At 40.9% G+C, this 25,973-nt stretch overlaps 1 protein-coding gene across 6 annotated transcripts in view; it reads right to left on the bottom strand.

Annotated features, from left to right (window-relative positions):
* Positions 1–25,973, bottom strand: part of VEPH1 (ventricular zone expressed PH domain containing 1) — a 200,290-nt gene that overhangs the window by 14,784 nt on the left and 159,533 nt on the right. For 5 of the 6 annotated variants that reach the window (XM_036350438.1, XM_036350440.1, XM_036350435.1 and 2 more), the window contains one exon: positions 9,139–9,256. In XM_036350438.1, the coding sequence (XP_036206331.1) occupies positions 9,139–9,256 (118 nt within the window). Of the gene's footprint in view, positions 1–7,267; positions 7,310–9,138; positions 9,257–25,973 lie in introns of all 6 variants that reach the window. The other variant, XM_036350439.1, reaches the window with a different exon arrangement.

Here is a 25,973-nt window from a genome sequence, read left to right as displayed (position 1 = left end):
AGCGTATGCAACTTTTGCTTGAAAGTATTGCATTGTGCATGAATACCCCATAATTGACCTTGTCATGAATCTAATTTATGATATTTGAATTCTTAAATACTCTTTACTGACAAAGATACCTTCAGAAGACGTATTCTGAAAGAAAAGTTATAAATATCAAATACGTAATTTTTAAATAAAAATTGAGGGAAAATATGTCTTAACATCCCCCCTCTTCCCCCCCCCCCCCCCCCCGCCCCTGAAATCCCTGCTTCTGGGACTTACAACTCCTATATAGTCTGTGGGGAATTTCTTTGTATGTATTGAGAGTCTCAAATTTACTTTAATTTCCTTCCATGGTTTTAATGATTTGTGTGTGAGTGTGCCAGTTGTAATAAAGCCAACTGTGATTGCAGAGAATATGCTTAAAGAGGGATAGAAGCAATATTAAATGAGGAGGTCATGGGAGCCACATTTAGCAGACTGAGCGTCTGTGGTTTTTGAAATCACTAAGGATTGTAGTGAATGGCATGTTTGTTATGAATATCCAGGCAGTGTTTTAGAGTGCCATACCTTGTCAGTAGTGAATAAATGAGGAAGCATAGATTTTGTAACATCCTACAAGATGCTGTGGGTCCAAAATACTACAGACAAACTCAATTTGAAAGCAGACCTTTGAGGGCACTTTTACATGTGATTGAATGTCTTCCTTTCTCGATCATTTCATGCCCATCAAAATGTAATATGCTTTCTTGGCTTCTCTATCAATCACTGAAATATTGATCTAAAAAGCCCCAGGACTACTATTTTGTAAGTCTGTAGAGCAATCGTTTCAAACTCTGTTCTGAGGGCCACCTACATTGGAATTAACTGCTGGCTTATTAAAAGGCACATTCCAAGGCACCACTCCAAACCTCCTGAATCACAATTTTTGGATATGGTGAGGGATCCACCCTTCTTAACAAGATCCCCAGGCAATTATACTGGAGCTTAGGAACTTCTAGGATATGATGGAAGCCTCATGATAAATCACAGTAATTGATCATATAATATATAAAATAGTAAAACTGCAAAACCAATGGTGGTAATAAAATTGTTGCCCTGGTGGGTTTTGCTCAGTGGATAGAGCCTCAGCCTGTGGACTAAATGGTCCAGGGTTCAATTCCCATCAAGGGATATGCCCGGGGTTGTGGGCTCGATCCTTAGTAGGGGGCATGCAGGAGGCAGCTGATCAATGACTCTCTCAACATTGATGTTTCTATCTCTTTCTCCCTCTCCCTTCCTCTCTGAAATCAATAAAAATATATTTAAAAAATATTTGAAAAAATTATTATGGCCTTTGCATGAAATTAAAAAATAAGGTAGTAGAACAAGATCATACACATATTCTTGGCTTAAGTCAACAGAGTTACAGGGGAGAAAATGTTCAGAATCAATGTTTGTGGGATTTGGCTTATTTACTGTGTCATCAGTGAAACAAAAATTCTAAAGTCACTTGCCAAGAAAGTAACCTTTTTAGTTTCAGTAGTTCTAAGAAGTAATCTTGGCCACCTCTGTGCTTTTATGAGAAGATGTGAAAGAAGATTGGCACACACTTACCAAGTAATGACTGATAGGGACCCATCAGAAAAGATCAGGAATGGTGGAAATGAATAAGAAAAGGCTGCACACACATTTCCCATGTTGGTCCCATGTTGTCATCCCATTGATATTATCTCATGGATGGGGATTATGGGCAACATCTGGCTTTAGGATTTTAGAAAGTTTAAAATGTTGAGTGCTTTCCCACATTGCCTGTGCATTATATAGTTTTCCTTAGATGGCAAAACACAGATCGGACATACTGGCACCAGGTCTGTGATAAGGAGGGTCATTTTGTTTGGGTTGTACAAGTTGAGAATATCTTAGCCATTTTCCCACCTGCCTGTGCATTCTAAGGCATTGTCTATCTATAATGTTTTTATGGAATTATTTAACACAAGTTCTATCTGTTGTGGTTGTGGCCTCAAACCATTTGGCAATAAATAGAAGTTTTACAATGTCTGCACTGGAAAGTTTATGTATGATATATACACCATCACACTCTGTGTGTATTTGATTATATGCATACACCCACAATACCTTACTCTCCGTGAAATAAAATGACATTATAATATCTTTGAAAATAACTTATTTAAGAAGATATTGTTTATATGAAGGGTACATTTGACACACAAAGTACACTGGAAATGTCATCATATGAATATGATTTTTTTATCTTGAAATGTATTACTGTGAATTCATAAATTTATATTTTTTTACCATTTGCATAAGAAAAATTGTCCTAAAAAATTTCTGAGAAGATACAAATTTTGGATATTCACTTATTTGGTAAATATTTATTGTGCCAGGGATTGAGAATGGATGGATGAGGGGAGCTTCCCTCATAGAACTTACTATTTATTGGAGGAAATACATATTCATCAAACACTCACACGTTAAAAAGAATAAGATGGCAGCTGTAATAAGTGTGATGAGCAAAAGTCCTAGGTGCTTTGAGGATCTAGGTATTCATTAGGGAGGTACCAGAGGGCGCCCCATGGCAGTGCATTTGAGTTGTAATGGGAAGGCTAAAATCTATGTTCATGAATGAGGCAAGGATGGGAGAATGAGCACTCTGGGCGGAAAAACAGCCCATACAAAAGCCTGATGTCAGGAAGAAGTGGGGTGTGTATGGGAAATGGAATGAAGGTCCTTCCCACCAGAGCAGAGAGGAACAGCGCATGGGGTAAGTTGAGGCTTGGAAAGACCATTGCATTTGAGGCTGTGAGGGGCATGTTATGGAGTTTGGTCATCAAAATAAGAGCTGTGGAGAGTTATTGTAAGGTTTTGCATAGGGGCTGGCACCATCGGCTTCTTGCTTTAAAGAAATCATTCTGTCTGAGTGTGGGAGGGAGAGCAATAGGGTCCAGATGAGCTCAGTTAGGAGGCTATTGCCTTTATTTTAGGTAAGAGGTGATGGCATCTTGCTCTAGGGCAGCGGTTCTCAACCTCGGCTGCACATTAGAATCACCTGGGAATCTTTTAAAGTCCTGATTTCTGGGCCTCAGCCTCCGGAAATTCTGTTTTTTTTTGTTATGGGGTGAGGCCACAACACTAGTAACAAAGAAACAGAATTTCCGGAGGATGAAGCCCAGAAATCAGGATTTTAAAACGATTCCCAGGCGATTCTAATGTGCAGCCGAGGTTGAGAACCACTGCTCTAGGGTGTTAGAGAGTAGCAGACAGAGTTGAAAGAAATTAAGAAATGCACAATGTTGGGTGATGGATTGGAAGGGAGTGAGGGAGAGAACAGTGGGTTGCTGGCTGGTGCAACAGAATAAGTGATGTTGTGTTTACTGAGATAGGAAATTCTGGGAGAAAACCAAGTGGTTTTTAGGACAAGGTTGAGACAACCATAAGCTTTAATTTAATGAGCCAAGTTTGAGGTGCCTTTGAAGCAGTTGAGTAGGCCGTGGTAGATGTACATCTAGAGTTCAAGGGAGGCTTGGACTGCATATGCACAGTTGGGAGTTGTCTCATCGAAGTGGTTAGTAAGCTGCAGAATCTGCAGGATTGACTGGGGATAGCGTGTACAGTGAGGAGGAGGGAGATGCTTTAACAGTGAATAGCTGGAGAGAGCAAGGCAGGCCTGGAAAGGAGGCTGAGAAGTGTCTACAGAGTCGGAGGGAGAGCAGAGGAGTGTGTCACAGAAGTTCAAGGAAGAAAATGTTTGAAGAAGGAGGAAGTGGTCAACAGAGTTGAATGCTGCAACAAGGCAAGCAACACAAGCAACATATACAGTGCATAGGTGACTTGCAGGACTTTAATGGCCGTAGAGATAATGGCTTAGCAGCCAGACAGAGAGGGGTTGAGTTGGGAGGAGAAGGAGGCAAGGGTGTGCAGAGATTGAGCATTGGCAACTCATTTGGCTTTAATGAGGAGGTGAGAGAGAGGCAGCAGGTGAAGAGAAAGGAGAGAGTAAGCCAGCTGAGTGTGTTTAAAGCCAAAGGGAGGATTCAGTTGGTATGGAGAATTGATTAGAGAGAGAGAAATGATAATCAATACAATAGAGTTTCTGAGAAAGTGGGAAGATTTAACAGAGGGAGTAATGCCCAGAGAGGCATAAACCATGGGAAGAGGAGGAAAGGAAGAAGATTCCAGGATAACAACTTATCTCCGTTGAGAAATGTGTTTTTGTTTTGGCATAAAATAACTCAACGTATCTTTAAACAACAGGCGGAGGTTTTACATAATCAATACATATTCAGGAGTCACTAGCAGTATGTAGATGTAGAAATGTCCTACACAAGCACTGAGCTGGTTTTGGTGCTCTAACAACACTTAGCATATACGACAATTTCTGACATGTGGTAGGAGGGAAAGCATTCTAACACAAACCCAGCCATTGCATAAATCCAAAATGGGTTTTCTTTTGTCACCTTTAAAGTTCCATGAACATTGACACTGAAATTAAATGGAAAAGTTCCAGGTGAATGGACTTACAAGGCAATTTGTGTCCTACAGTTGGGTTGGGTCTTCAGAGGTCATTTAGCCTATTGTTACATTGGCATCTGGAATGGAAGGTCACCTAGCTCACCCTGAAGGTGTCCAGCAAAGGATAGCCACAGATCTCCTTACAAAGGCTTTTCTTATTCTGATGTAATTTTGAAACCATGTCTACTTGCCATGAATATAACAGCACGCTCTTACAGCACAAATGTTAGACATCAAGTTCTAAAGAGGAATCATGATAGCAGGTTGTCTGAAAAAAAATCCTTTCATTTTCCTTTATAACCTAAGAAGACCTCCTATTGACCATTACATGCAGAATCTAAACATCTAATGACTCAGAGAGCAATCACACTGGGGAGTGCTCAGATTTGTGGAGGAAGACACAAGTGCCAAAAGGGAGCCGTCTTGCAGTTGTTTTTTGCAGGGCGTAAGAGCACAGGCATCCAACATGTCTCAAGGAACATAGTGAAAGTTATGACCTAGTTATCCCTCGTTCTTTTGAAAAATGTGCCTGAAAGAAAGCCAGACGTGTTCCAGGACGGCCAGCTGACTAACTCCTACTGTTAACATGCACCAGCAATTCCAGGACAGGAGGTGACTGAGAAGCAGATTTGCTTGGTTTTCCAGAAATAAGAGCTGTTCTGTTAAATCTACTTGCTCAATCTCCATCCTCCCGTTCGTGTGGCGTAAAGGGATTGGCAAGACACACTACCAGGCAGGTCCCCCAGGACTCTTAAGTTATTTCAGTAATTTTCTAATCTACTCAGGACTTTTATAAACTGATTATCAGAAACTGAATCAGCAATTGGAGAGTTTGGACATAGTTTCTAATGTAACCATTTCCCGCATGTAATCATGACTCACACATTTGTGCACAAAGTCCCTGCTCTTCTTTAAGCAGAATAAGTTGGCGGGGAGGAAGCTCACTCGTTGGTCTTTCCATGATAAGAAATTTGAATAATCATTCTTGGAATTTCCAATATTCCATGTCCTTAACTTGGATTTGGTCTAGAGATGGAAGTTTCAGGTTGATGAATTAACCTAGATTTTAAAATTCTAGTTCTGCTTAGTAGCTGTGTTACCTTGGGAAAATTACTTAATGATGAAAAAATAAGAAAAAAATGCATGTAAAGTTTAGCACAGAGTTAGCATGATAAATGCCAACAATTACAGCCACTTTTGGACCTTAACACTACTCTAGCATTCAGTTTCCTCTGACTTTACCTGCATCTAATTGGATAAAAATATATTTTATTGACTAGCAGATATTAAACAGAAATGTTTCTGTGTGTTGGTGGTAGAGTTGGTGGAGTGATGAGATTTTTACCTGAAGAGGTGACCATGTACGCCAGCTGATTGGCTGTCAATTTCTGGTGTCCCATAGTTCCATCTCCACACTATTAAGAACTATTTATATTTCATTATGTCTAATTGAACTTCTAATTGCCTTGTGTGTGTTCCTCATTTATGGAAATGCTGCAAATATTTTTTTTTTTTCAATACTGGAACAATACATCCTTGACAACAGTTACTGTACCATTTGTCAGTATCTTAAAAAACAAACCCAAATCCAGTTTCTTCAGCCTTTTGCCTTACACTTCAATCCTACTTCTGTAGACCCTCCTTCCTGAGGCTGACTGAAACCCAGAGGAGTAACAGGACTAGGCACAAATGTCCAACACTAGACCGAAAGGGAAGTGGACCCTTCGTGTTACATGAGGTGACTTCTCTCAAGGAGGAAACAAGCTCCAACCTCCATTGACTAGATTCCAGATTACTGGGTGTGGAATAGTGATGTATTTGACATACTTAACACATAATTACAATCTTGAAACATCAGACTTTAATATTCAAGGCTTTGGCTTTGCCATTTCTAAATATTCATTCATTCTTTCATTCACTTACTCAACAAGTATTTATTGCGTGCTAAAAATATACTAGGAAGTATGCTAGATTTTTCTATCTGTGTCTTCTAGTCCTAACTGGATTATGTCTCCATTTGGAGCAAAGATATTGTACTTATTCATTATTCAACATGTGGCCTGTAGGAGGGATTCAACCAACTCAATAAACGCGCATTACATAAATGAAAAATGAGATGCAACTACTATGCCAGACATACATAACAAATCACAAAACATGTATTCCTATGTCTTGATCATCTTTAAACTTACAATTATAGCAGGATATGAATGCAAATATTATATCCATGAATAATATATGTACCATCAGTATTTTGTTAGACCTTTCACTTAGATTAAATATATAATTTATATGCTTATATAAAAATAAGATAAGATCAACAACCATGTAAAATTTTCAGGGATTCAAGAGCTTTTGGTGAAAATTGAGTTTAAAATAGGACTTCTCTCCGACGCAAACCCCCTTTCATGTAGCAAAAGGAAATGAGCAAAGAAATCCAAGCACACTGAAGTTCTCAGGGCCAAACATTTTGATTCAATATGTTCTGCTATAAAATATTGGCCTTGTTTGAATTTTTATTGCTATATGTTCTCAGTCTATATTTAACTGTGAGAAACACAAATAAGAAAGAATGTGCAAAATAATTCTTTTCAAGTGCATGGCAGTGAATTTGAGAAAACATATATTAAAGGAAGACTTTGTATTTTTAACTTTCCATCCCTTTCCCGAGGCCTCCCTGGGCCAGATACGATGAACTGTTTATTGAACAAGAACCCAGCTCGCTTGGAATGAAAATTCTGAAAGGCGGCTCAGAACCATCTATGATACGCACCTTACTTCACCATGTTCTCAACATTTCTTTTAAACTCTTTTCCTAGGTGAAATTAGAAATGTTTACGATGGAGACATTCAATTCCCCAATTCCTCATTTGCTCAAATTAACTTTTTAAAAGTTGCGGTGTTCACTCTGGATCAGCTCAATCCTGACTAACCAGCCAACCATCTGCCTCACCAAGGCTGCATCCTTATCTGCCAACCTCTTCCATCCACCCCTTTTCCATGGGGTAATGCATTTTAATTGGTGCTTCTCTGCAATCCCCTCACATCTCCATCTGGCCAAATAAACACATTTTTTTTTCCCTATTCAGCCTCAACATTTTGGCAGTTTGCAAGAGAATCAACTTGCCACACTGGGTAATCTCTAAGCTGCAAAAATTCTAAAATTAAAGGCACAGGTACAGGTGGTATAATCAATGGCTTTCTCGAGGATGGCTCATGTACAAAGTGGCTTTGTGCTCAACAGTGGTTTTGCTTTTTTCTTGATTTTTTAGAGAGAGACAGAAACATCGATGAGAGAGAAACATCAGTTGGCTGCCTCCTGCACACTCCCCACTGGAGAGCGAGCCCACAACCTGGGCATGTGCTCTGACCAGGAATCGAACCTGTGACTTTTTGGTGCATGCATCAACATTCAACCACTGAGCCACACCAGCCGGGCTCAACAGTGTTTTTACACTGTTTCCTTGGTCTGCATCGCAGTTCCTGAGCAGTGCTCGTGTTGAGAACTGTGTCCTCTCCGAGGGCAAATCACTGATGACATACTCCGAGGCCAGCATCACTTTTGAACATAGGCTTATTACCACCCAATATCTACTGGTCAGATTGGGGCCAGTATAACCAGGGGACAGAAGGGTGAAATGGTTAAGACTATGGGCTCTGGCCCTAACTGGTTTGGCTCAGTGGATAGAGTGTTGGCCTGTGGACTGAAGGGTCCCAGGTTCGATTCTGATCAAGGGCATGTACCTTGGTTGCGGGCACATCCCCAGTGGGAGGTGTGCAGGAGGCAGCTGATCGATGTTCCTCTTTCATCGATGTTTCTAACTCTCTATCTCTCTCCCTTCCTCTCTGTGAAAAATCAATAAAATATATATTTTTGAAAAGACTGTGGGCTCTGGAGGCAGGTTGGAGTTCCTACCAAGTTGCTCCATGCGTCAGTTCACCACCAGTAAAAACGGAGATAATATGAGTACTAACCTCATAAGATTACTGTGAAGATTAAATGAAGTATCTGACATGTTTAACACAGAGCTTGGCTCATATTCACGAACAATTATTATTTTTAGGGCAGGGAAGTAGACTAAATTCCGTGGGCAGCAGGAAGGAAGGGAAAGAATAACCAGTCATGAAGTTACTCCTCAAATAAGTCCTTTCTCTTTAAGTGTTTAACTTTTTTTTTTTTTTTTTTAACACGGTTTAACTGTAAAGCAAAGTGGAAGGGATGACTGGAAGATGTCATGGTCTGTGTGCTCATTCATTCATTAAGTGCTCTCTCATTTTTTTGAGGCTCTGGACAGAATGCTCCTTTTCCCTCAAACCCTCATGGTCATTTGTGTGGAAAGGAAGAATGGTTCCAGGGCGAAGTGGCCAGTACTGCTTTCTTGGCAGCTATACATATAAGGTATTGTTTTTCTCACTCATTTCTGGTTTATGTGTCTCTCCCTTCCAGCAGCTCTTTTCCTCACTCCCACTTTGATGAGATGCCTTTCTCAGAACTAAGCAGTGGCCATCGGACACACCTCTGCGCGTTATTACAACTGAGAATGTTTATGCAAGAAGAGGGCCAACTAGAACAGGGGGGCTCACAGGTCCCTGTCAATCCCCAGGGGCACACATGATTTGGAGCAGTAAGGGGGTGTCTCTCACCGGCTGCTTTTTCAGGGTTGTTGCACATGAAGCATTGCCATGCTCCTGCTGCTTCGCTGAAGCCAAACACGTCAAAGAACCTCACTTCTTCCAGATGGAGCTGTACCTGGTCCAGATCCTGTTTCAGGAACACAAAGCACAGGGAACATCAGCGGATCTGCCTGCTGCAGGGCATCCTGAAACTGGAAAGGGGGCCTTGGACGCAGGATGGCCAATGCTCAATCTCAGTGCTAAGAACGAGGAGGGAGTGTTGAGGAGACCCCTCTCCCCTCACTGTGGAAAAGAATAGCATCTCAGACTCTTCCGGGAGTGTCTTAAATGCAGTGGGCACGGGCCCCAGGGCTGGGCACCAGGGTAAGTGGTGAGGGGTTAGAGCCTGAAGTACCCAGAATGTTATTGCATCTAGACACAGTGCCAGAATTTCTAAAAAGAAGGGATATCCAGGTGGCAGTGTGGTTAAAAGGAACACTATTGGGGGATTTGTCTTTTAGTTACCCTTGACATGAACTTGAGAATCAATTATCTCTATCAAAAAATTATTTTTATTAGGTTGGTTTGCAGGGGATTGGTGGAAAACATGAAGAAGGGCTTAATCCTTCAGCCCTTGGCCCCAGTATTGTTTTAGTTGTATGCTTTATCTTAAAAGTCTATGCAAATTTTACAATCTATTTCCTAATATGGCTTTATTGATTTTAATGGGAAATAATGTCTTAAATTACATACCAGTAAAGTAGTTAACCTTTTCCCCTCCAAATGGTTGAGTAGAATTGACACACCAAGAGGACTGACCATGTTTTATGTGTCCTGTGGCATTGTGCCAGTGTGTCCCTATTTAAGAGGCAGAGGAGAGAGTTTCCATTACACTGTGAATGGATGGAAAATGATTAGCCTAACCAAATTAAATAGCTCTACTGTACTCTTGAGGCTTTGCTATTATGTAAATGACGTGTATCCTTTGCTACAGGACGGCCAGAACTGCACTCTTAAAAGGTTGCTTTCCTAAGAGGGAATTAATGTTCTTGCTAGCCTTGCACGTGCCCAGCCAACTTATGTGTTTATCCTCTGTTGAGCTGTGATTTTATTTCTTTTCCACTGGCCCACACACTCTTTTAAAAAATATGTTTATTGATTTTTAGAGCGAGAGAGGAAGGGAGAGGGGTAGATAGGAACACCAATGAGAAACATCATTGATGGGTTGCCTCCTGCATGCCCCCGACCGGGGATTGAGCCCATAACCCGAGCTTTTGCCCTTACTGGGAATCAAACCGGTGACCCCTTGGTTCCTAGGTTGATGCTCAACCACTGAGCCACACCTGCCAGGCTGGCCCACATACTCTTCTCTCTTACCCATAGTAACATCTCCTAGTGTGTCCAAGAGCTGAGGGGTGAACTGCTTATGGTGGACCTAAAATAGAGGATGATCAAGTAGATACCCATATTTCTGCCAAGTAAATTAGTAAATTAGTTAACCTTTTCTAATTAGTAAATTAGATAACCATATGGGTATCTACTTGATCATCCTCTATTTTAGGTCCACCATAAGCAGTTCACCCCTCAGCTCTTGGACACACTAGGTTTCCCAGGACAAATGGTTTCCCAGGTCTATATCTGTTGACAGAAGTGAGAAGTATGCTAGACTCTAAGCTCATTGAGGGTAGACATATATTTACCTTGTTCACAGTTGTATTCCCAGACTCTAGTCCGACATCAGGAATGGATTAATGTCATTGGTTTGCAGGCCCAGTGAGAAGTTTATGGATAGACTATACAAACAGTATAGTGAGAATTTTAAGAGGACTTCTTTTTAGAGAACATTCACACTCACTGGAACATAAACCCAACGAGGGCAGAGGTTTTGTCTGTTGAATTGGCTGTTGCAAACTCAGCACCTAAAAGTGCCTGTCACATAAGCAAGCATTACATAAATACATGTGGAATAATGAAAGGTATAAACTGGGACTAGAAATGAATACTTTTCAAACATCCTTTATTAAGATTATTACAGCTCATGTGCTTGGATTGGATGCTTTGGAGGCTCCACATGCTGAACACAGCATTTCAAGTTGCTAACATTTAATACCATATTTTAGGCATTCCATCAGGCACTGTATATACAGAATGTTGTTTCAACAAAAGTGACTTCAAATGCGTTTAATGAAAAAAAGGAGGCTTAAACATTATTTTCTTAAAACCATGTTCCCAAGATAAAGACCGAAGAAGCACCTGGGAGTTTTGTAGGTTTCAAAGGATGAAATCCATATTAAAATTTATGGAGGAAAAACAGATGTTCATAAATACCAGTTTCAAAACTGCTAAGTCTCTGAAGTCTGTACTTGGCCATTGGCATGCAAATCACTTCCCTATTTTCCCACACAATTAGAGTTCAATTTTTCATTCACCACAAACACTGTTAGCAAACAAAGTATTTAATACTTAAGGGTTCCTTTATTTTTCCTGTCCTGAGACCAGAAATGTCCCAGGTTGTTACCTATAAACCACATTTGTCTTGGTAAAGAGTTATTTAAGAAGTTTAAGGCAGATGGCAAGCTCCATCCCAGTGTTCACGTTCTGAAGTCAAAAGCATGCAGTTACAGACCCTCCCTCTTCAGAGGGGTTAGGTGTCATGCAGAGAGAACTAGTGAAGAAGAGAGACGATTCTGTAAACTGTTGAAGTCGGCAGAACAGCCAACTTGAATGGAGAGATGGAGGAAATGCAAGCAATTCTAAATATTGGTGGGAAATCAAAGCAAAATAAACCACAAAACAAGCAAACAAACCATCAGCCAGTGATACCTAAATGTTTGAAAATTTGATCTCTTAATAGCCTCGAGGTCATTATTTCTCTACTTAATCTTCTTTACCCTCCTGGGTCCTGTCGCTTCCCCAGGCATTGCCCAAGAATTTCTACACAACTTCCCTCTTTTTTCAAGACAAGAGAACTAAGACGGACTTGATTAGAGAATTGCAAACTTCCTTTAAGACAGCCAGACTCCAGAAGAGTAATAAAAGTCATTCATATCTAAGTAGAGTCAGTCATTCTCTAAGTACTTCATTTCAATGGGATTGCAATGGACAGACCCTAGAGTGACACCCCTCCCCCTAATAATTGTGTTCATCCCTTTGGAGAGTCCCCTGCTCTTAAGTGTGGGAGGGACCTGTGACTTCTTCTAAACAAGAATATTATGGCAAAAGTGATAGGACATCAATTCTATGATTGTCATAATGTACACACACACACACACACACACACACACACACACACACATACCCCAACCTGTCTTGCTAGATGCAAAGGGAGACCCTCCTCCTGGACTTGAAGAAGTAAACTGCCAAGTTGTGAATGACCCATGGACAGGGCCCCATGGCAGGGAACTGTGGGTGGCCTTCCAGGACCTAAAGGTAGCCTTCAGCCAATAGCCAGTAAGAAATCCTGGCCTTCATTCCTACAAACCCCAGGAAATGGTTTCTGCCAAGAACCTGAGTGAGTCTGGAAGCAGATCCTCCCCATTTAAACCTCTAACTGAGAACACAGCCCAGACAATATCTTGTAGCCTTTTGAGACCTTGAGCAGAGGACCCAGCTAAGTCACAAGCAGACTCCTGACCCGAGGAAACTGTGAGATAACAAATATGTGTTGTTTTAAGCTTCTAGGTTTGTGGTATTTGTTATGCAGCATTGAGAACCAATACTGAGATTGTGCCACGAAGAAGGGAAGGTCACCCTGTTGGCCAATTCTCCATGAAGATAATGATTTTGCTTAGAGGGGACACGTTCTTCCCAGAGCACTTCAAATCAGGCCTCAATAAAACCCGAAGAATTTTGAAGTCCAAATTATTTCTGCTGACTTAAAGAAAAATATATGTAACCATAGCAAGCATGCCATTAAGAAGGGTTTTCCTAATAAACACCATCTAATTCAAGAGCGGTAAAAGCCCCTGGAGGGAAAATAATGGTTTTAACCAGTTTTAGAAGAAAATCATTAATGAGAGCAGGAATTTGGGAAACTACATAAAAAGTCCCGTGTGAAGCCTCCTCAGGGAAAAATCAGCCAGGCGGCATGGAAAGATGAGAGGGTATTTACAACATTATTTTGATGACAGTGACAGCATGAGTCAGCGCTATGGATTCCATAAAAGTGCAAAGTGGCCGCTGGATGTTATAATGTGGTCTGTGTACTGTGAGAGGGCACTGAGAAGCAATTTTCCAAAAGTCAGTGAAAGCATACATCTGGAAGAAGTTTAGATCCTGGCACATTTAAATTCTGTTCTAAAGTTATTTTTGCACAGATACAAACATAGGATTGCCTCATGTGCTCTGTGTGCCTGTGATTAATAGGATCAATTCTAGGCACATACTTTAAGTATGTGTTTAAGAAACATAAAGGAGAGGTGTTTTTTTTTTTTTTTTAGTATAAATAATCCCCAATATTTTCACATAATAGCAGGGGATTATGGCTATTTCCAGTGCACACATTCTAATTATAGGGAGTCCAGGGTGCGAAGTACATTTATTGAGGGAAGAAAATGAATGATTCATTTCTATATTATTCATCTTCATATTATTTGTATTGTCCTACATTTTGTAGGCATAGTGTCTTATAAGAAACACTGTAGACTGAATGAATATACTAACAAAAGGACTCTAAAGAATATTTATGGCCTGACTGGCATGGCTCAGTGGTTGAGCATTGACCCATGAACCAGGAAGTCATGGTGCAATTCCTGATCAGAGCACATACCTGGGTTGTGGGCTTGATCTCCAGCAGGGGGTGTGCAAGAGGCAACCAATCAATGATTCTTTTTCATCATTGATGTTTCTATCTCTCTCCCTCTCCCTTCCTCTCTGAAATCAATATAAATATATTTTAAAAAAAGAATAGAAGGGAACTTTAAAAAATATTTATGCTACAATTTAATTTTTAAATTTATTTCAATTTCTGAAAAATGATACAATTCAATTCAATTCATAACACTTAGTCTTTACAGTAACTGGTGTCAGGAACCAAGGACAAATAGATGAAGGAGACACAGTCTTGTATTCCAAGGAAGTGAGAAAGCAATTCATTGGGTCCACACTACTCCTCATGGAGGAAAATTGAAATATACCATTATTAGTATTTGGTTGTGATTGTTACTAAACTTATTTTGGCATGAATCTTTTGGTCCTCAACTGGATTAAAGCTCTTTAGCAAGGAGACTGACTTATTTTGTAGCTTTGGAAAAATACTTAGCATAGCACTGTTCCAATAGTAGTTGTTCAATAAATTTTTATAAATTTTTACTGACTTTATCTCTAATTTATATGAAACATAGGGTTTAGGGTTTCATTTTTTTTATGTCTATTCAACTATGACCATAAAGCTCTTTCAGAACACATTTCTTTTAAAAAATATGTAGCAGCATCTCTATGTGTATTATAGGAATTCATTTTATTTAATTTTGTGAAGCAAGATTTTAGAATAAAATGTTAGTAATTGAAGAAAAATGTTGGTCTGACTTCATCATGATAGCATGTTGATTTCATGCTCTCAAGACTCTCAGCTTTTCCAGATCGCCAGTGCTCAGGAGTCCAGGGAAAGTTGTTAAAAACACCAGGTACAGATTCCACTCCTGGAAACCTAACCCTATATGCCTGTGTTCAGGCGGGAACCTGCATTTCTAAACAAGCTCCCCCAGGTTTTCCGATATTCACTGCCTGGGAAATTAATCCTACACCCTTGGGAACAGATGTGGGGCTGGCTGATCTGTCTCCATTAATTGGTATTTGTGGGATTTGTCAGCCCTCATGGGCTGGACTACAATAGGTTTCATATGACAACATATATAATCTGGTTGCAAGAGCAAAAATTCCATTCTTAAAAATCAGAGATGTTATTATTCCAGATTGTGCAATATGGAAGGGAGAAGTGAAGTGTGAAAATTGAACTCGTTTGGCCTTTTCTGAAACTTGGCAGAAGGCTGGGCTGTGTGTGAGGGAGGGTGGGACAACAGGTGGGAGACAGACTCTCAGCAGAGGCACCAAGGGTGCTGATCTGGAAGAACTCAGTGTGGTTCAGTATTGCACTGTCTCCCCTTTTCTATTCCAAACTAGTAAGATAACTCTAGGCACACATGAGTAGATGAGGTCAGTGTAGCAAGCTTCTTACTTTTACTGGAGATCACGACATAAACATGACTATTTTCCTATCCTTGGAGTCCCTGTATGTTGGGAAGCACTGGGTTGTTTCTTGGCAAGTCCTGGCAATTCTGACTGTTGGTCTGGCTCTGAGTGGCTGGAAGAAGGCACTCATCTTTGTTTCATTCATTTCAGAGAGCAGTTCTAAAGAATGCTTTTATTTAAGAAACAACCAATGTGATAGATTATTTGACTTGGTTCAAAAAGGCAAATTTTCACACTCATCTAAGGATCATGAAAAAATAATCTCATCACAGAATGTTGGCAGTAAACATGGCAAGAGTTTATATAAAGTCGTTTATAGAAAAGCAAATAAAAGCACATGAATTGATGAGAAAATAAAGGTGGCACATTGAGTAAAGTTGAATAAATGTATTTTATAAATGCAATTAAAATATTTTAGCCCACTAAATTCAGCAAAGCATTTTTTTAAAAAAAATCAAAGTGGAAGCAAGGACAAAAGATTACCAGTTCTCAAAATGTTAAGAAAGCGTTGACATTTCTATAGTGGTGACGGCAGTAAAGTGTAATCACCAGGACTGTTGGCAGTGAAAGCCAGCACCCACAGGATCGCCTTTCACATTGGAAAGCAAAGAATTGCAGTGATTTTTTTTCTAATTGATGATGGCCACCTGCATTTAGCAACCATGTCTTGAGCATCTAGTACAACTATGCACTACTGTGTGGTGCTAGATCACAGGGTGCTGATGTGGAAGAGCTCATTGGAGGGGCTTTCCTTTTTTTTAAAAAAAAAAATCCTCACCTGAGGATATTTTTCCCCACTGATTTCTAGAGAGAGTAGAAGGGAGGAAGGGGATATATATATATATATATATATATATATATATATATATATAGAGAGAGAGAGAGAGAGAGAGAGAGAGAGAGGGAGATTGACGTGAGAGAGACACATTGACTGGTTGCGTCCTGCACATGCCCCTACCGGGCTAGGGAACCTGCAACTGAGGTCTGTGCTCTTGATGGGTATTGAACTGTCAACCCTTCGATCTGCAGGCCAACACTGGCCAGGCTCTTTGTCTTCCTTTGAAAATCAGTTAGTGAGGTTCTGCTCCTCAGCTCTGGAGGCTATTCTGTTGGGGGCAAGGTCCCTCCCTTGTCTTATTTTTTCCCTTTATCCCTGATACTGCTCTCATTCCCAGACTGCCCCTCCCATCTCCCCTTTACATATGTTCTCACTCTTTTGAGTTTGATATGTGTCTTTGAACAGACATATACTCTTGAAAAATATGAGCAACATTTAGTGTATTTTTCATTTTCCCAAATGATGTTATGCCATAGACTGCATTTTATTTCTTGCTTGTTTCACTCAAGATCTCTACATGGTATTGCATGCGTATTTAGTTGCCTCTACCGCTACAAAGTGATTTCACAGTGTGCATCTACCACCCACCACCCACCACCCACCACCCACCACCCACCACATTTTACCTAACCATTCCCCTAGTGATGGGCCCACGGGTGCTTCCACCTTTTCACTTACATGGACCATGCCAACAATGGATAACCTCATAACTGTCCCCTTGTGGATGCTATCAAGAATTTTTTTGGAGTAATCATCCCAGAGTGGATCATAGGGAGGTATAAGGCTGTAGAGGAAATATTTTTACGTTTCTGCTCAGTTTGGGTTTTCTGAGAAAATTTTACTGAAATGTTGGACCTGGGCTAAGAGAACAAGCTTTCAAAGTTCATTTATGACTGATTAGAAGTGAGAGACCATCTTGAGAGATTTCTCTTCCCAGAGTATGAGTTTACCTTTCAGGGTGGGGCTGAGACCCAGGTTTGGAGACATCCCTGGTTGTCAAGCTGGGGACAATTATCTTACCCTCTTCTTGGGAAGATTTAGGTGCATCCAAAAGGGTCACAGTAGGAAACCAGTATCTTTCCCAAGGAGCAAAGATCTTTCTTCCCTTCTCCCAGAAGACTGGGAACAGCTGTCCATCCCTTATTTAAACACCCCAGATTCATATTTTCAGGGCTCCCTAACTACAGTATAGGCCCTAGAATGTGTAGGATGATATTTGGTTCTCCCAGTGTTGTCCTAGACAACGGAGGCAAAGGGAAACCAGTGAGGTGATTTGCTGTAAATGATAATAATGATCTGCTTTGCTCCAGAAGCCTTGTTTGCATGAGACATTAAAAATGCAACATTATGCATATCCTTAACTTCACTAGGTTCTGATAAATTACTTTCCAAAATGGCTGTCCAATTTACATTCCCACCAGCACAGCATGAAGAATTTCTTTTCCACATCATAATGAAAGGGCTTTCTCGGCTTTGAAGTTTCTGGGAGAATTTCCATCCAACAACCCTTTCCCATGTCTGAAGCAGGCCATCTTTTTGGTGACCACAGACGTATTTGTCTGATTGCATTAGGGGCTTGCAGCAGTCTCCAGTGACTTCTTAAAGCATTGCTGCTTAAACCATGAGAAAAATCAACCACCCTTCTGTAGCAATTGTTGCATTTCTCTCCATTTTTATTGCCTTTTGCTATCATAAGAAGTATTCCAGGTCCTGGGAATCAGACCACCCTTTTCAGGTACAATTATTTTAATACACCAGTACATGCCAACATTTGGCCACGGTCTAGTTTTACTTTAAGAACTATTCTTTTATTGATGTGTTTACTACTTGGAGCAGTTACAGAGGGGATCAAATTACCATGACTTTACCATGGACTTAAAGAGAAGGCATTGCTTTGCATGCTGTGGGAACTTCAAAAGTCTCACTTAGTCATTCAACAGATAGAGCATAACCCTAAGCATTGGTGAAGTAATAGTGATCAAGGCAGACATAGTAAGTTGAACTACCCCTTAGTAGAGAAATGGATAAAGCGAATTATGGCCTATTTATGCAACGGAAAATTTAATAGATGCTAAAATGAATGAGCTAACTCTACATGTATGAACAGATATATTTTTAAAAGATAATCTTAAGTTCAGAAAGCATATTGCAAAAGATACACAAAGTGTAATAACACACATGTAAAACCCCAAAGCACTCAGGGAACTAATACCAACCTCAGGAGCGTATTCACAACATCTTCTTTCTGTTTGTAAAGAGAAATATTTGAAGTGAATATGGAAGAAAGGTAAGCACCTCTTCTATCTTGTGGTGGGAATGGGTATCACCTGTCTTTACTTTTCTGAATTTGTCAACTATTTCTGAATTTAATAAAAATAAAAGTGAGTTAGAGAACACAGTTCAGTGAAGCAAGGAGACTGGCAGGGGTTACAGCCGTGGGCAAACTATGGCCCGTGGGCCGGATCCGGCCCGTTTGAAATGAATAAAAGTAAAAAAAAAAGACCGTACCCTTTTTTTTTTTTTAAATATATTTTATTGATTTTTTTACAGAGAGGAAGGGAGAGAGATAGTCAGAAACATCGATGAGAGAGAAATATCGATCAGCTGCCTCCTGCACATCTCCTACTTGGGATGTGCCCGCAACCCAGGTACATGCCCTTGACCGGAATCGAACCAGGGACCTTTCGGTCCGCAGGCCGACGCTCTATCCACTGAGCCAAACCGGTTTCGGCAGACTGTACCGTTTTATGTAATGATGTTTACTTTGAATTTATATTAGCTCACACAAACACTCCATCCATGCTTTTGTTCCGGCCCTCCGGTCCAGTTTAAGAACCCATTGTGGCCCTCGAGTCAAAAAGTTTGCCCACCCCTGTTAGAATCTGTGAGGAATAAATATTCTGCGTGTGTTGGGGGTGTTCCTTACACACGCCCCCTTGTGGAGGAGACCCTTTATTTTGCCTTGGGGGTGAAGGTCATTAAAGGACCTTGTCTTTCTCCTGATTTTTGCATTTATTCCTGTTGGGGGGAGGGGAAGTGCCATATTAAGGCCTCCTTTAATCTAGATCTCCAAACTGGGAGACAGATAAGCATGAAATGTCGTGTTTGGAATACATTCTATTGTTTTGTTTTAGAAAACAAACCAGTCCTACAGTCCACTGACATCACATTGTATCCTAGGGAAGTACTGTAGAATGGGTTAAACAGCAGAAGTTACACTTAGGAATAAGATTATTCCCCGCCCCCGCCCTGCAGAGTGGTATGGAGTAAAGAAGGTAGGTTTCAGAACCAGAAGATCTGAGTTTGTACCCTGCCACCATCATTCACTAGAGTTCTTGGGAAACATCTTAATTTCTCAGTGTTTTCAATGCACTGCTCAATCTGTAAAATGACAGTGATTCCTCAGCTGTCTCCTTCAGAGAGTTTTTGCCCCAAATCAATTCATGGGTAATTACAGTAACTGTAAAGAAATAATAAAAAACAGCGATAATGATGATGATTTGACCAAAGCAAACTAAGAAGCTCCTTTTTATGCATACAAAATATACTGGGGTTTTTTTTGTTTCCTAGCTAGAGAAATATATGTAAATCTTTCTGAAATGAATGACTTGTTTAAGAAACATTGATGTTAGGTGCCCGAGAAACATATTTCATTTTCTAAAAGCAAGTGACATACTTATCTGTCTGTTTTTGTTAGTGTGTTGTCAAACCTAGGGGTATGGAATGTAATGAGATGCAAACATAACAAGATGTAATGCAACGTGACCATTTGAAAGGGGAATAATGACATGTGCATGTCTGATGGGGCCGTAATGAGATGTACAAATAGAAATGCACATAGAAATGTGCATGGGTAATGGTGTAATGAGATGCATAAATGGATGGGTGTAATGGTACAGGCATTTAAGGGGATGCAATGTGATTTATAAATGGAAGCATTAAATGGGGAGGGTGGAAAGGGCAGGTTGTGATAAGAAGGAGAGAGAAAGAATGCAGTGCTGTGCATGAATGGAGGAGCTAATAATATGTGCATGATGAGGATGTAATGAGATAAAAATGGAGTGGCATAATGAGGTTCACAGATGGAAGGATGTAATGAGCTGTGCAGAAAGGAGGGAATAATGAGAAGCATAAAAGGAAGGATTTAATACTCTGCATAAAGACATGGACATGAAAAGATGTGAGGACTGAAAGGAGGAGCAGCAAAAGAGGGACATTGGTGGAGGGATGGGGAATAACAAGGTGGGCAAATGGAGCACTCTAATGAGATGCTGAAATTAAAGCGTGCAATGAGGTGTGCCCATTTAGGGAATAATTAGACACACACATAGGATTATAATGAGCTACCTGGGCCCTGATCAGACATGGGCCATAGCATTCAGTTCTTACAAAGAAAGTGAAAATGGAAAACAATTCAGAGCAGAGCCACAGAGATATCTAAATTGTTACAGACCCAGAAAGAGAAAACTAAGCAGGTGATTGAACCACAGCCTAGGAATTTAGGAAGTAATGCTTGTATAGGTGCTGTTTGGGGTATTTACTCTGTGCCAGGTGCTCCGCTGGGTGTTTAATTAAATGTATCATCTCATTTCCCCTTCCTAGCAACCCTACGAGGCAGATGGATTAGTTCCTGGATTATAGATGAAGACTGAGCTACAGAGAGGTCAACCAACTTATTCAGATTACCAGAGCATGTCCTTGGTGGAGATAGGAACCAAGCCAAGCCAACTGGATGCCAGTTGCCTTTGTCTTCCTCTGGTGCTTCTGTAAAAGCAGTCTGTCACACCTCCTGCCTCAGAGTCACCTGGATCACTTGTCAAAGATGCAGAGTCCCAGGCTCACCCCAGTGAGTACCATTTGCAAGTTCCACAGAAGCCCTGGAAACTTGCATTTGAATAAACTCTCCAGGGCGTCCTGCATGCACTAAGGTCTGGGCACTATTTTGTGAGACCAGCACTAAGAGCGGGGGATATTCTACTGCTTCCCATTAGCTCTGAGAAAAGATTGTGAAGAAAGGGACATGCATTCAGCATGAGCAATGTGGGCTGGCTGCAGGGGCACTGTTGCGGGAACTTCCAGGCCCTGGGTGAGGCATCAAGTGAGTCTGTATTTGACAGGGGACTTAAAAAAAAAGTCCCATTCCCTTCAGATTGGTCTTCAATAGGAGCCCCACATTATATTGAAAATAGTATAAAATGGAAAAACCTATTGAAAATAATTAGACTCTAGGAAATGTTTGTTTGCTGAATTAAAAAAAAAAAAAAAAAAGGGAGAGAGAGAGATCACTCCATAGGCTTGCAAGGACTTTGAAGAGGATAATGTGTTCTTAGAACCCAAAGTCGGCCAATCTACATGCAACTTTCAGGGTTCTGAAAAAAGCAGATAGTGTCACTGTTCTCCTTGATATTGTCTAGTATTGAGATATTTAAATTGCTATGATTTTTTAGCTTAAAACCCTGGAATTTATATTTTGAAGTGAGTGTTAATTTTGAATGACTACTCACATATTAGTGACACAGCCTCTGCTCAAAACATTTTTAGAAGTTTCTCTTGGGATGTTTTTAGAGTATATTCATGGAGTGGTCTCTTTTTATAATAGGACCTGGGCCTGGACAAATGTTGGCTGTTGGGAAAATAAAGCTCATTCTCAAGAGATGGAGCCTTTGTCATTCATTTTTTTTTTTTTGGGGGGGGGCGGTTCTTGCAGAGGAAGTGCAATATTAGCTACCATTTATTGAACACTTACTATGTGCCAGTCACTGTTCCAAGAATTTTACATGTATTATATCTTCTAAATTTCACCAAATCTCTGTGAAGTGGGTACTAGTATTTTCTGTACATGGTAGGTAGAGAAGATGAGATGCAGAGGACTTAAATAAAAGAAATGGTAAGTGGGAGAATCAGGATTTGAACCAAGACCCCGAGCTTTTAACTACCACACTTTCAACTTGCTTGAAAAGAGGTGCTGTTTATTCTAATAGTTCAGTGCCCAGTGTTTATAAGTAGTCACACACCATTCATAATCATGTCAAGGGAAAAAGAAAAAAATTTCCCTCGTGCATTGATTATTTAAGAAAAGAACCTAAACCACTATTGGATTAGCAGACATTTCAGAGGAACTGCATACCTCTGTTCCCCCAGGAATAGAGTTATTTCGTTAACCATTTTCTAAAGTCTTTCTTTTTTTTTTTTCAATTTCCCTGACTGATGCAGAACATCTGGCTGACTGTGAAGGAATGTTCACTACAGTAGTAAAATTGACGCGCTTCGTTATAGGACAGTCTGGCTTGTGTAACCTGAAGGAGGTACAATACAATGCGTGTGATAAACCAAGAGTTAAATAAGTCAAGGAAATATTTCTTATGCCAATTTTAATTTCTTTAAAAAAGCTTATGTAAAAAGAAGTACAGTGTATGTGGAGAGTGGTGTATATCAATTAGCCAATATAAGGGTAATAACTTTCTAATTTTTCAATAGTGAATGGGACTGTCACATTCAATGTGTTTACAAAATCATATGCAATCACTTAATGAGCTGTGTGTAAGGAATTGTTTAAATGAGGGGTCCTATAGATTGTTATAATGGATAGCTCTTAAGGGGAAAAATGAATTCAAATGGAGGTAGGGAGAGTATTTGGGGAGGCAAAGTTTAGAATTTGGCTGGACTTTTACACTCAGTGGTCCCAAGGCATCAATAAAAGTCGTGCTTGTAAAAGTCTCCAGAAGACGTGTCAGTTCTCAAGGACTCTTCACCTTCGAGCCTCTCCTCTTACGTTAATCACATTAATCCCAGAGGAACATTTACGAGGCTTCGGCGCAGGAGTGCGAGTCCACTGGTAGTACATAAGCTGTGATAAAAATTCATCTCACGCTTAAGCTAATACTCTCCCGGTGCCACCTAGCATTGCACGCCTTACACACAGAGCCTCGTGTAAACGCGGTCCTGGCCACAGCCTCTCTCCCCTTGCTTGTTGTCTGTCTGCCTCAGCCTTGGCCAGCCTTGTGATAAGTGAGCTTGTGTCCTTGTTTGCAAGGGGAATAGCAGAGCATCTGTTGGGGCTGGGAGGAAAAGCAGAGGGTTCTTGTGCAAAGATGCACAAATCCATCATCTTCTTCGTTCAGAAAATAACTTTTTTTTTTTTTCTGGGCTCAAAAGAGCATCTTTATGTTTCTCAAATCAGGTTTCCTATGTGCAGACTTTTCTTCAGCATTTTAAATCTCTCCTTTTGGTCTGCATCTTTACCCTCTATCATCTCAAACACAGATCTGCTCCTACATCCTTGAAATCTTTTACCATTTCATTACCACTGAGCCCCCCCCCCCCCCCAAAAAAAGAGTTCAGTTTAGCATTTGAACAGCTGATCATTGCTGGAGAAAAAGCATATTTCCATTTTACTTTAAATCTATCATCTCAGATCCCAAATGAATGTTCCTCATTAGCCTGATGATCCTGCTATTCTTCTCTAGTAAGTTCGTGGTTCCTTCCTCTAAGGATTTCATCTCAGACATTCTCTTTCCTCAAACCTCCCACATTCTACCCCTCCTTTTCCCACCCCACTTTTAGCTGATGGCCTCACCTCTTATTTCACCGAAAAAGATGAAAAGCCATCAAAAAGCACTAACACATCTTTCCACCATCCAATCTCCTCCTTGATCTGGGTCTGCATGCAGTGACTTTTCTCTCATCTGCTTACCATTTTCACTCTCTATTGCATCATCCCAACAACTTACAAACATGCTCTGGGGTTTCCATATTAAACCATCTCCATACTTCCTCCATTACCAGCCCATTCAGCGCCAGGCTTTTACAACAGCTTTCTACATATGCTGTTTCCTTCCTCATTCTTTCCTTCCCAGCATTTCTCCACCGACTCCTGTTTGCACCTTGCCCTTAAAACTCCATTAAAATTGCCCTTTCCAAGTTGCCCAAATGGATGGACACTTTTCCCTACGCATCTTCTTGATCTGGCTGCCGAATCCCATCCATGCCCTGACTCTTTCTCGGACATTCTCTTGCTATCTGTGGCCTCTACACTTCCTGGGTTTCTTTCATCTCTCGCTGCTCTCTGGGTTGATTCTTGAACTGGGTCCTTTTCCTTTCTATACTCCTCCCAGATTGCTTAAATCTCCCCGAGGCTTTCATCACCTCTATGCTGAGGATGTCCTCATTTATATTCCTGTCCTAAACCACTTCACATTTGCCTGCTAGACAATTCCACTGGAACATCCCATAGGCATTTTCCATGTGAGAGGTTTGAAAGCCTCCCTCCCCCTCACACCCCACCCATTAGTTGGTTATGTCCCTTTTATCTCCAAAACGTGTATGGATGTGTCATTTATCCTATCCCGATCGGGACCGGCCCAGTTTAAGCTGCTCTCTTCTCTCATCTGGATCATCAGTCGTCTCCTGCGTGATCTCCCTGATTCTGCTTTTGCCCCTGTCTGATCTAGTCTCCACACCGCAGATGGAGTGATCTTTTGAAGACAAGCTGGGGAGTGTCTGCTGCTCCAACTCTTTAGGGACTCCCACAGACTGCAATAAAATCGCAGCTCCTTGCCATGGCTTCTGAGGCCAGAGGGCAGTTCCCCGAGATGAACTCTGGACTTGCTTTTTTGGTCACTGGGCTCCACCTTGATCCTTCTACTTCCTCCAACGCTGTGATAGGGGAGTGAGTTCCCTCTGGGTAGGCATGCCCATCCACAGTGATATAGGAAGAAGAAAGGATTAGAACTTTCACTTTACTTTTCATCTCATGCTTTAAAATGTCCATTTTTGAATGTGCCTTATAATGGAAATGAGTGTAATAATACATGTATGTAATCTATAAGTAAATAAATGCAAACATGGAGGGTGCCTGCTCAGAAATTTTTCTGATGGGAAGTGTGATTTAATTCAGAGGAGATTGCTCTAATATGCCAAAGTTTTGGCCTTGCTTTTCTTATTCTTTCTCTCCTTTTGGTTTTTGATCTCAAGGTCTTTGTGCAAAACATTCTCTCTGCCAGAAAAACTCATCAGACACCACCTCAGAGAAGCCTCCCCTGGCTACCAACAAATGCTCCCTCCATCACTTTCTTCTGTTATTTTATATTATACTAGTGGCCTGGTGCACCCTCTCCAGTCGGGGACCTCTTGGGGGATGTCCGACTGCTGGTTTAGGCCCAATCCCTGTCAGTTGGGCATCCTTAGCACTGCCATGGAGGCAGGAGGGGCTCCTACCACCGCTGCCACGCTCGCCAGCCATGAGACTGGCTTCTGGCTAGGTAGCGCTCCCCCTGTGGGAGCACATTGACCAGCAGGGGGCAGCTCCTGTGTTGAGTGTCTGCACCCTGATGGTCAGTACACGACATAGTGAGCAGTTGAGCGGCCTTAGCATATCATTAGCATATTACGCTTTGATTGGTTGAATGGACGGCTGGATGACTGGACACTTAGCATATTAGGCTTTTATTATACAGGATAGTCTCTATCAGGGTGGGGTTGTGTATTTATTTACTTGTATATTACTTTCTCCAACAGGGAAGGGCATGATTGCTTATGTTGGGTCTCTGCACAGTGCTTGGCATGGAGCATGCATTCCCCCCACATAGTTTTAGCTGACTGAATGAACGTAGGGTCACATTTACCATTATCTTTACTCTGATTTTTCTTTTGTCTCCTCCATGTCATTGCTGGTGTCATTTCCTTTACATGGAACCATTTCCTTCTTTCTTTAAAAAGCCCAGACTCTGTATTTTAATGCCCACTAGCCTCCCAACCAGCTCACTCTCCACCTGGATTATCCCAGACATTGGCATCTACAGCCACACCTTGACCTTCAATCTGCCCTCCCAAACCCTTG

Source organism: Myotis myotis, unplaced genomic scaffold (assembly GCF_014108235.1).
Source record: "Myotis myotis isolate mMyoMyo1 unplaced genomic scaffold, mMyoMyo1.p scaffold_m19_p_2, whole genome shotgun sequence".
In the NCBI taxonomy this organism is placed as follows: Eukaryota; Metazoa; Chordata; class Mammalia; order Chiroptera; family Vespertilionidae; genus Myotis; species Myotis myotis.
Note: the sequence above shows the minus strand (reverse complement) of the source record. Positions and strands in the feature narration are given on the sequence as shown.